We start from the raw sequence: 12,517 nt of genomic DNA, 5'->3' as shown, positions 1-12,517 counted from the left end.
TTTGTGATTCATCCACCTTTTCGGTTTATAAAAACCATTTTTATACTGTGAAACCAGAAATATATTTTTCTTAGATATGTTCTTAGCGAAATATTCCACTCACATCGTGATTAATATATATTAGTCCCTAGATTTGAAACTAACACATCTTATATGAAATCCATCAACAAAATATCTTCACTTTCTGGAGTTTGAATTCAATTAGAGAAGTACCCATACGAACACAATCCAGATTCACGGCAAAGAAAGAAAACAAAATTGTATCTTATGCTTATCAAAAATTACAAATTTCAATTTCAATTTATGATATCAAAACAATCAAAACTTAAGAAAACGATAAAACCCTCTATTCAGAAAGGAAAATAAAAATCCTTCTATTAATTTCAATGTTACTCACCCTTTTCGTTTCAAAATTAATCAATCAAATAGTCAATCAATAACTTCGTGGCTTGGGCTTTATCTTGTTCCTGTTAGGTGATTACTCTTAAGCTTTGTTAAGTGGTTGTGCTTCTCAGCTGGGTGACTGTTCTTCAGATGCTTTGTTGATGATTGTTCTTCATCCTCGTTCGATAATCGTTGAGGTTCTATTCAGATTTAATTAGGCTAGGGATGCTTTTGTATGTGTAACTTTAAGGTGATATGAGGTGGTACCGAGGTGGAGTGAAGAATACTGGAGAAGAGATGAAGATAATAGAAACTAAGAAAAAAAAAGCGACTAGGGTTAGGTTAAAATTTTGTATTATATATAAGCATTGAACGGTTGGGATCTAATCTAAGGGTTAGGGTATTCTAGGCGGGTGAGCGGGTTGGGTTGGGTGACAGAAGTTGCTACCCGCACCTGACCCAACATACGGTGGGTTCTGATATGATCACCTGTATAATCGACCCGCGTCTAGGAGGGTTGGGTCGGATGCGGGTATTTTTCGGCGGGTGCGAATTGGGTTGGTGGATTGGGTCCGTTTTGTGCAGCCCTAAGTACAAGAATAAATTTGCATCGAGTAGTAAAATGGATCCTATTCATCTTAGAAAAAAAAATGCAATGTCTTGGGTAGGGGTCCGTAAATTCTTTTTGTGTCTTTTGGGGAATTTTATTGGTATAGTTAGACTGCAGTTATAATAATTATAAGAAGGGTATTAATCTATGTTAGCTGCAGGTTATGTCTTCTCTTTTGATATTGTTCTTAAACATGGTTGTTGTTGTGGTGGTTTTAATCTATATTGGAGATTATCTGCAGATTCCGGTCATGTTTCTCTAATTTGCTTATTAAGAAGCTAATTTTTGACAAGGATCTACTCTTGACTTTTTCTGGTTATCTCCTGTAACCCGTTTTGTAACAATGAAGATTTGAATTGGTTGGGCACATGCAAACAATTGTGATCTCATTTGGATGATAACTGAAAGGGAATGTGTTTTGATTCTTTTAATAGTATGCAATGTCATTAACCACCACCCGTTAATCCCTGAAAGTTGGGCATAATATGAAGATCTCATTCTAATTTGTGGCCCCACGGTAATGAAGTAAGAACATCAAAGCTAGGCTACTTTAATGTGTGCTAGCTGTATCTATGACTGGTAGAGTTATTACTTTTGCCCCTTTCCTATCTAGAATCCTAATTGCATTATAGGATCACCATGTTATTGCCATAATCTCATCATATCAGGCAGTGGGATTTCAATATCTTAGGTCTAAGTAAAACTATTTTTTTTTTGCCTAACGTGTAAGTGAAACTGCTTTGTCATATCCGTCCTCTTATCACCTAACAATGTATGCAGGAGGGTTGCTCAAATGTCTTCGACGGCATTGAGAGACTTCATGTCAAAAATTACCTTTTACTGGTCATCTTCGCCAAATTGCATTATGCACGAATTTTCTGTTACCTCGAGGCTCCAAAACTATTTCTCTTTGTTGATTTGGGACTTTTAATGCAGCAATTAGACAGAAATCACTAATGCTGAAATATTTTCAAAGCAATTTTAGAACCAATAGAAAGGCCTAATACCTATTCAAAATTCATGCATTTGTCAAAGCAGTTAAGAACCAGAAGAGTAACAGCATGAGTATTTGCACATATTATATTTGTGAAGTCATTAACAAACTCGTTAAATCTTTCTTCAAAGTTGGGCATAACAGTTGAGACTAATTATAAACAAATAGTCTCCCTTTTGTTGTTTGCCATGGTATAAAATGTTCTTGTTTTATTATAATGTCTAGTTTATTGGATGCACTCTAATTTTCTTCTGCATAACTTGGAAAGAAATCAAAATCTTAGTTAGTCGTAATAACTTGCTGACACAATCATATTTTCCGCCTTTTTATCAAGGTGTTATGTTAGAATACGGACATCCGATTCAAAATCAATTGGCAATGAGTGGAGAGGCGCTAAGAGATTATAAACTGTAGGATCTTAGATTGCCCAATAATGTGGGACTAATAATCTCAACACGCCCCCTCACGTGTAGCCTCGTTGGATCTAACACGCGAACAATTAAATCGGGAACACCCCCTCACGTGTAGCCTCGTTGGGTCTAACACGCAGACAATTAAATCGGGTGACGCGGAGTAAATGCATGGTCAAAAACTCGTCGCAAATAGCGAGTTCTGATACCATGTTAGAATACTGGCATCCAACTCAAAACCAATTGACAATGAATGGAGAGGCCCTAAAAAATTATAAACTGCAAGATCTTAGATTGCCCAAGAATGTGAGACTAATAATCTCAACAATTAATGTTTTGGATACAAAATTACATCAAAGATATAACCATCACCATGAGATTTTTTGTAAGAGTCTCCACGCTTGGAAAATGAAGTATCTAGAGATATATGAGTAATGAAGTATAAATGAATAATAGACAGATCAAACGAGTGTCAAAGCAAGAAACGATTTAAATAACGACCCTACCTAGTTAACTCAATAAGTCGACTCAGTTTCTAAGATTTTGATGTATGAAATTCTGAATTGCATTACATTAGATCGGTCATTTTGAATTTGAATCGGTTGGATAAATTCTTACTGTAGCACCCTAATACGTGGTTATAATTGTCGAAATGCTACATATCTCTATTTCATGATGGGCTATGTGGTCTACCTGTATGCATATATGCATGTGTGTATATCGATTGCAAATTGCAGTAACGCGGAAGATAAACAAGATGAAACATTCAAATCAAAATCTTAAACAGTGCGACTTCAAATGTGATGCTGCCACCACACCGCTAGCTATTTGGCTGAGCAAATGGGAATGCATGCATCGATATTATTTTTGTCCTTTTCTTAAGTTTTTAGTTTTAACTTCTTGTGCTCTAGTGCTTATGTATGTGTATGTGATGCATTATTGGGATTAGAGAAAAAACTTCAACGTTTTGGTTAAAGAAGCTACTTAGCTACTCATAAAATTTGCATATCTAAACGAAATGAAGCATAATCTATACGGGACCGCATTTTTGTTTTTCAGATAGCAAATGTGAACTCTGACCACAATGTAAAATCAGTCTATTGTCACCAAGGATACTTATTCTGCGTGATCAAAGAATAAAAAAACGCTCTATCAATTATATCATGTAAGATGAGTTTCTTAACTAAACCCTTAATCACAAATAATGGGCTGGTTCAACTGCATGTAAGGGTTTAGGTGGAACATGCGTAATGCTATCAATGTGAAATTGCGTAACTCTTCTTAATATTATAATTCTGATAGCTCTATTTTCTCATATTATCATAAAAAAATGATGTACCTAGAATTGATAGTCTTTCTATTGAAGGAAAGAAAAAAAACTAGAAGCAATCATGCAAAGGTAAATTGTTGCAACTATTTTACGTTTTCTTTTGATTTAGTTTGAAGTTCCAATTTGTACTCACAGTTGTTTTGTGTTAGCTGACTTGTTTTAGTTTCGGATCTCAAGAGATGCTTTGAGACATTGGCGAAAACTAAAGAGGGTAGGAAACAAAGATTGTGGATAAAGTTTTTTTTTTTATTTTTAAATATTAAGGAGACAAATATTCATTAAGAAAGAAGCACAACATAAAGTTCTGTTAGATTGGGCCGATGCAGCTTCTCTAGATGATACAGTTTTCTGTGTTGAGCTACAGTTAATTGTCAGCCATATCTGCTTAATTTGCTAGTTGCTGGTTAGTAGTTACTACTCTTACCTTCTGGAAAAGAAAATCTGTACTCTTTCTTCAAAATTTGTAATAAGCTTTGAACTTCCCCACTGTGCAACTAGCTCGTAAAAATATAATTATAACTCTTTTAAAGGACGAAGTGAGCACTAACAATATCATTGGAAAAGCACTATCTAACTTTTGGAATTCGATCCTAAACCTTTCCAGGTCGCTATCAAGAGGAAGTATAGCAATGATATTTTCATTGCATGGATAAAGTATTTCTTGGAGACGCAAATTGGTTTCCTTATGAAACTGTCGAGGCTGGGAAAGATTCACATAAGGTACTTTCTCTCACTCTTTTTCTCTACAACATGTTTGTTGTTGAACTTTCTAAACCAGCATTCGTATTCTCGCAAGTTGCATACAGTATCATATTAATTTAATGTATAGATATTCAAGAAGAATTTGATATTTTGCTTGTGATTCAATTGGCTTCCCTTAATCACTAAAACTGAACTGGTGTAGACAATAGTAAACGAGAGGTTTGAAGGTTGATTCTTCTGAAGAAAACCATGCATATGTGTCAAGGTAGTCAGAGCTGTACACTAATGGAGTCGGACGAATATAATAGGAGTGGAAGGTACATATCCCCCATATTGTGGAACTTCATAGAAGATAGAAGGGCGACATTGGAGGAGGGAATCCAAACTCTGAGCAACTAAAAGAGAAAGAGGTAGATTACAAGAAAGGATTCGCATTGAAAAACCCCAGTTTTGCGTATAAATATATTGCACGTCAGTTGTAACTTCTTTTTGTGCTGTTTTTATTACATGGTTGAACAGTGCAGTTATGGTGATTACTGGATTCCTCTATGTTAGTAAGTCTATGTTTCTTTTTTTCATACGTAGATTTAGGTAACCTGAGTGGAGTCCATAATCAATATTTGTACTGATCATGCATCTTCGTAGAATTGCATGGTTTATGGGTTCCAAAAATACCTTTCTTTGTTAGTTTGGGACTTCTAATGCAGCCCTTAGACAAAAATTACTAAAATACTGAAGGTCTTATTTTTCCAAAGCAATTCAGAACCTATATACAATTCTTAAAAGAAAGGACTAATACCTATTCCAAATCATTCATTTGTCAAAGCAATTAAGAACTGGAAGACTGACAGCATGTGTATTTGAACACATTACCTATACGAAGTCATTACAACAACCACTCGTTAATCTTTTCTTCAAAGATGGGCATAACAGTTGAGACTAATACATGTACACAAATAGTCTCCCTTTTGTTGTTGTTCTTTTTGTTTGCCTTGGTTTGGATCTGCTAATTTAATGTCTAGTTTATTCAGTGCAGTCTAATTTTCTTCTGGAAAACTTTGGAAATCAACCAAAATCTTAGTCAGTCGTAGTTACTTGTTGACACAGTTATATCTACTTTTTATTAACGTGTTTCTTCCTTGCATCATTCAAATTTGGATACAAACTACATCAAAAAATTATGACCCCAAAACATGATTTTAGGGATTCAACAAGGTTGTTGAGAAAACTGAGTAACATAAACCTTTTTGCTTAAACTAATTTTTTTTTGGAGCTTGTTTAGGCTTTGTTTGTAATTGCAGGAAAACCTACAACCACACCCCAATGTATCTAAAACAATCACTCAAGTAATCATAATGAATTCTTTATTAATTTTCATGGATTATAATTGGATACAATGGATAACAATGACTTTACAATGACTTTACTTGCTCTCCAAATAAACTTTCTCTCTCCTAGTTTCTTGTCTCACACACACTAAAAGATCTCTCTCCTACGTGATGACTTCTTTCCTTTATATAGTGATTCCTCATAGTGGATGACAGCTAAGAGATACACTATTTTCGGAATTATTGTGCGATACATTCGCTCATTTACACTCACTCATTCTCGCACAGCTTATACTTCGCATAGAACATCACACTTTACTCGTGACTTTGCTGACATTATCCAATGTGTCACTTCAACTTTGCCATGTGTGATAGTCTTCGCTTACGTCAGATAATCCTTACTTCGCATACTTATTATTTGTGCGATATTCCACTCCTACATTTTTCCTCTTCTCATTTCGCTTACATTCTGAAGTGAGCGATGTGAGAAATTTTCATCCTATAATATCGCATGTGTATATCTTTTCGTATTCTACCTTGCCGACATTCCTCCGGAATTCCAGTTTATTTATTCACACGTGTCGATCCTTCTCCTTTTTACCGGCTCAAACCATTTATAACCGGTCGTCTCTTCCACCTATTTATTGACTTCGTTTAAGAAGAATAAACTTTTCTTTTCTTCTTCACTGAATTTTTTCTTTGTTCCGTTGTTTACTTCATTCTTGCTGCTACTGTTCTTCTGCTTCTACTGTTGTTGTTCTTCTACTACTGTTGCCATGGATAAAAATGCAAAGTTTGTTTTCCTCTTTCAAGATTTATCTTTTTATTCTTCTGATAATCATGATTCTTGATTGTAACTGTTATCTTTTTAATTAACCCAATTCCCATACTATTCCAGGAAAAATTCTTCTTTAAGCGCCCTGAGGATAACCGTTCCAAACCCTAATTCTTCTTCAGATGTTACAAATAAAGAATCTCATAAGAGGAAAAATTTGCACAACAAAGAAGTAAGAAATATCCAATTTTAACTAAACAATATTGTTGCCTCTATCTACTTTGTTTTCGCAGGTTTCTGATTGTGAGATGGGTGAGGTCAAGAAACCAAAGGCTAAGAAAGTTCGCAAGCCCACAACAATGAAGTCAAATATTTTTATTCTTTACTTTGATGTCGCAAACGTCACTCCTTTAGCAACAATTCGAACTTCTGATACTAATGCCTCTATCACCCCAATTCAAACTTCTGATGCAAATATTTCTGTTACCTTTGAAGAAATTTTTCCTGGTGAAAAGGAAACTGTTGTTGATCAAGGGATGAAAGATATCCCTATTACTGCCTCTGCGAATTCATCGGGTGCGAATCAGACTTTTTTTTCATTCATCCATACTGATCTTCAACCAAATTCTGCTAATGTATCCTTCCCTACAGATTTTATTATTCCTTCTCCTCCTATATCCATCCCTTCTTCTTCATGTTCCTCTCTGTAATTTAATTCCCTTTCTCTTAGCAAAAAAGCTTTGGATAGTGTGAATTTTGCTTCCCAAACTCTGTCCGACATCATCAACTCTGCTCAATCCTCTACTAATGACCCTTGCAAACTTCACATTTTCTCTGCTTTAAGTAAACTTCTGCGAATTTCCCTCTGATAGAGCTACAAGAGATGAGATCCATTCTCAAATTGATCTAAGATTCCATACTGCTCTAGATGTCTTGGTAAGTCCCCTTTTCATGTTTTGGCTCAACTTTAATATCTTAACCTCTTATCCTTATCTTCTTTCTTCTTTAGGATTCTCATCGTCGAATGATTCTTGCCGAAGGGCGTTTTGAATCTAGCTGCTCTCAATTGGAACTTTCGCAACAAAATGCTTCCTTGGAGAATGAAGTCAATAGGTTGAAAGTGGAACTTCAAGAGGTCCAAAAATTGAGGGGAGAACTTCAAGTTGCAAATCTTGAGGCTGAAAACCTTCGCAACCGAAACCAAGAACTTAGAGGTGACTTTTTCTCCTTTTCTTATGGTACCTTATGATATATTTCTTCGCTTACCAACATTTCTTAAATTTCTTCATGCATTTATTAAGATTTAAATCAGAGGCGAGTTTTGGAGAGATATACGTTTCAATATCTTGCTGAGGATACTCAAGCGAATAACGAGAAGTTGCAGAATCAGTTAAACCAACTAAACAATCAACATTCAATTGAAGTATTAAAGAAATTGAAGTATTAAATAGTCAAATATCCCATTTTTCTAAATTTTCACGTAATGACGATCTAATGTATGAAACATTGTCAGAAGAAAATCATACCCTTTATAGGGAGAAGCATTCTTTCTTAAGCAAAGAAGCAATGTTTTCGCAACAATATTCAATTCTTCAGAAAATAAACGAATATCAAGCGCTAGCTCTTCGTTCACTTGAAGTACTGCATGAGACATCACTTAAGGAATTAAAGACCCAAAATGAAAAAATCATTCAAAGTAAAATAAATTTGACTGTGAAGAAGAATCAGCTTCAAGAACAATATAATCAATTAAAGCAATCTCATGAGGCTCTTAAGAAAAAGAATAAGTCTCTCTCTGCTGATGAAAACAAGATTCGCTCCCGTCTTAATGGTTCCGTTGGTGATGATTTTTATAAAGCTATGGAAAGTATGAAGAATAACACCCTTTTCCTTTCTAAATTCCGCGAAGATAGTCAGCTAGAGTTGACTTCCTTGTTACTGTTTAACTAATTCTTTGAATTTCATTAATGCGAGGTTTATTTCCAATTTTGATAGTTTATTATACTTCGCAGATTCTGAAAAGTCACATCAATCTACTATTTCTAAGTTGAGATATGATTTATCCAAAGTTCCCAAAGAGCATTTGAACCTGGAAGTATCTCATGCGAACCTTGAACTTTCTCTTTCTACTTCTCGAGACATAGCGCGAAGAAGACTCGCACATCAACAATCTTTTTTAGAGATCAATGCTAGAAACCTTGAAAGGGGAGATATTCGCAAGGCTCATGCTAGTGCTCAATCTATAGTTAATGGAATTCTTCTAAGCAACTCTCTTCTTGCAGTAAAGATTACTCCTCTTAATGTAAGCGAAGATGAAGAGTACCCTGAACCAGATAGTGATTATGAATTTGTGAGCGATGATGAGAAGGATCAAGAGGATGAAGAGGATCAAATTGAGAAGGACAAGTATGTTGATAAGACTAATGCTGAAATCGAGAATCCTGTATGCTGAAAAGTTTTTGGTCGAAAAAGATGTAGCTGCTGAAAAGTTTTTGGTCGAAAAAGATGTAGCTGCTGAACATGTTTAATTTTCTTTTCATCCAGTATTTCCCTTCTTTGTTTTGATACATTTTGAACTTGTTTGTTACAAGGAAGATAATATTTTATTATTTCAATTCCCATACTTGCCTCTTATTATATTTCTTGTATAAAACAAGTGTGCGATCTAATGAATTTTGAATTTCCTGCAAAACAATCATTAGTTTGTATATATTCTTTCTCATGAGGTGTTATCTTGCCTTCCTATGTAAAGGTCTTATCTTGCCTTCTGTGCGATGAGATCGCAGGCGGTCTTTACACTGTAGTGTATCGACCCATTGATCTCATCTTATCTTTTTCTTGTATTATTTCCTCTTCAGGTCTTATCGCTTAAATATGATAAGTCTTAATACTCCCTTTAGTAAAAAGTCTTATGACATATACGTCTTTTGACACAATTCAGCTCCCTAATAGAGGGTGCCGTCCTTATTTTCCCCATGATTGCACCTTCAAGGAAGCTTACCTCTATCGGGTTAAGGTTATGTCTCTTCCCATCCAGTTAATTCAACAACCAGACGATTTCGCGGTCTCACATCCCACTACCGATGAGGTTTATGGTTGCGAGACCGCACCATAAGTGGGGTATCTTTGGACCGAGTGCATCATAGTCAGGAATTGTCAAGAGTGGCAAGGTACGCCCCAGACGCCCCGGGAACTCTTGACTCAACCGTGTACCTCGACGGATCGAGTTTCTGCACTCCTTAGGAGAGACTTTCTCACCTTAGTCTCTCAGTATAAGATTATTATCTTAGACTGAAAATTTAAGGTACCTCTCCCGGATTGGCATTTTCGTTTGTTCTCACCCCAAATCTCCATGACTCAAGTTCGAGGGTTGGTATAACTTTCCCTTGAGTCATGCTTTCTAGGTTTTCCGACTATGACGTGCGATAGGTCTTACTTTTTTGCCTCTTGCATGTATGCGAACTAGGTTGCATTCCATATTCAAATTCCTAGTCTATCTTATTAAAAATCATTTCTGATACCTTTTATTAAGGTCTTATTTTGATGTCTTACATTTGCCTTTTTCTTAAAAAAGAGTTTCTTAAATATGAGCGAACTTTTCTAACTTTTTTACTGAATCAAATACTAAATCCCTGTTCAAAGATGAGGATTCATATTCTTAACCTCTCACATGTGCTAACTTGTGCGATGAAATTCGCAAACTCCTATGGATAATATTTCTTCAAATATTGTCTATTCCAAGGACGATCTAATATTCGACCCATATCTCTCCCTTAGGGATCCATTAACTCATAAGCTCCATTTCCAACTATCCTTTTTATTATATAGGGTCCATCCCATTTCTTTTCCAATTTCCCATCACCCCCTCTCTGATAAATTGGGATTTCTCGCAACACCAATTCCCCTGGTTGAAATTCTCTTATCTTAACACGTTTATTGTATTCTCGATCTAGTCTTTGTTGATAATTTTCCATATGTTGTAAAGCGACCTCTCTTGCTTCTTCCAAGTCATCAAGTTTTGCTAGAATCAGATCTGCACTTAGATTCTTCTCCCAAGCTTCTTTCTTTGTTGTTGGAATGATAACCTCTGTTGGTGACACGACTTCAACCCCATATGTTAAACAGAAAGGTGACATCCCTGTTGCTTCTCTCCTTGTTGTCCTGTAAGCCCATACGACATTATGTACTTGTTCGCACCATCCTTTATTGTGTCCTTCTAACTTCTTCTTCAAGTTATCTGCGATCGTTTTATTTGTTTCTTCTACTTGTCCATTACTTTGTGGATATAAAGGAGTAAATTTTCCGTTTTGAATTTTGAACGCATTCAATAACATTTCTATATTATCACCCTCGAACTGCTTTCCATTATCAGATACTAACTGTGCAGGAATACCAACTCTGCATATAATATTTTCAAAGATGAATGTGAATATGTCCTTACCACGAATGTGCTGAACTGCTTTTACTTCTGCCCATTTTGTAAAATAGTCTGTTGCGACAATCAAATATCTCTTTTGTCTTGTTCCTGGTACAAATGGTCCAACAATGTCGATCCCCCATTTTCCAAAGGGCCACACATTTGTTGATGAATTTAGCATCGCTCCGGGTGAATTTTGCCATGACGTTGACATTCTTCACATCTTCTTGAGACTTGTTTCGCATCATCATGCATGTATGGCCAATAGTAGCCTTGTATCTTTGCTCTATATGCGAGTGACCTTCCTCCGCTATGATTACTGGCATCTCCATAATGTAATGCCTTTAAAATTTCTATCCCTTCTTTTCGCGTAAGACATCTGAGCGAAGGTCCCAGGAATGATCTTCTATAAAGAACGCCCTCACTCAATTCATAATTCGTCGCACGAATTTTTAATTTGTGTGCCTCCAACCTTTTTCTTGGTACTTCTCCCTTCTTTATGTATAAATGGATTTCAGTTCTCCAATCTTTATCTTCGCTCACACTTTCTTCTTCCATATTTTCTATTGTCATCACATCTGTTTGAGTTGTTTCTCCTTTCTCTATAGATGGTAAAAAGAGTGTTTGTATTTTTATGTCCCTTGCAACTGGATCTATTAACATGGAAGGTATGAAGGCCAATGCATCTGAGAGTCTATTGTCCTTTCTGCCTATGTGTCTCCAACTTATTTTTGGAATTCGCGCTGCTAAATACATAACCAATTGTTTGTATTTTTGCAAAGATGGTTCATTTGTACTATATGTACCTTCTACTTGGCGAATTTCTAGCTGTGAATCACTAGTTATTCGTGCATCTTCTATCTTCATTTCAATTGCTAGCTTTAATGCATGTACAACTGCCTCATACTCAGTCTCATTATTTTTGGATGCAAAATCCAGTCTGAATGAATAAGCCATTCGCGCTCCTGTTGGTGAAATGAATACAATACCAATACCATTCCCTTCTCCATTGGATGATCCATCCACTAATATTTCCCATCTATTTGAATTCCGATCAGTTAATAAGTCTTTAGGATTCCCGTGGTCTTCATCCACATCTATCATTTCTTCTACATATTCATCTTCTTCTAATGAAAACTCTGCGATAACTTGTGACTTTGGTGAAGATAAAATCTCGTAACCAATTTCATAATTCCCTAATTGTGCATTCCACCTTTCAACTCTCCCTGATCTTTTTGAATTCTTCATTGTTGGTTCAATTGGTACCTTCGTTAATACCTTAATCTTATGAGCTTGAAAGTAAATGTGAAGCTTGAATGATGCATACACCAATGCGAGAATTAGCTTTTCAATCTTTGAATAATTTTTCTCTGCTGAGTTGTAAGTTTTACTTATGTAATATATTGGTTTTTCTATCCCGTCATCCGAGCGTAATAATACTGCACTTAACGCATGCGATGTTGATGCTAAATAGAGTAGCAATTCTCCCCCGGTTTGGACTTTTGCATAATGGATAAATTCACCAAATAATTTTTTATGCTCTACAATGCTTTATCACATTCTTCCG

General features: G+C 35.7%; 1 protein-coding gene across 1 annotated transcript; it reads right to left on the bottom strand.

Moving 5' to 3' along the window:
* Positions 1 to 10,306: 10,306 nt before the first annotated feature.
* On the bottom strand, positions 10,307 to 12,054 carry LOC113339452. Its single transcript, XM_026584721.1, has 3 exons — positions 11,151 to 12,054; positions 10,866 to 11,058; positions 10,307 to 10,694 (listed from the first exon to the last, which is right to left on the bottom strand). Exons 1-3 carry the CDS (start codon positions 12,052 to 12,054, stop codon positions 10,307 to 10,309), a joined length of 1,485 nt encoding a protein of 494 aa, XP_026440506.1.
* Between the last annotated feature and the right edge of the window lie 463 nt (positions 12,055 to 12,517).

Source organism: Papaver somniferum, unplaced genomic scaffold (assembly GCF_003573695.1).
Source record: "Papaver somniferum cultivar HN1 unplaced genomic scaffold, ASM357369v1 unplaced-scaffold_21, whole genome shotgun sequence".
NCBI classification, from domain to species: Eukaryota; Viridiplantae; Streptophyta; class Magnoliopsida; order Ranunculales; family Papaveraceae; genus Papaver; species Papaver somniferum.
The sequence above is the reverse complement of the archived record's forward strand: the minus strand, read 5'-3'. Positions and strand labels throughout refer to the sequence as shown.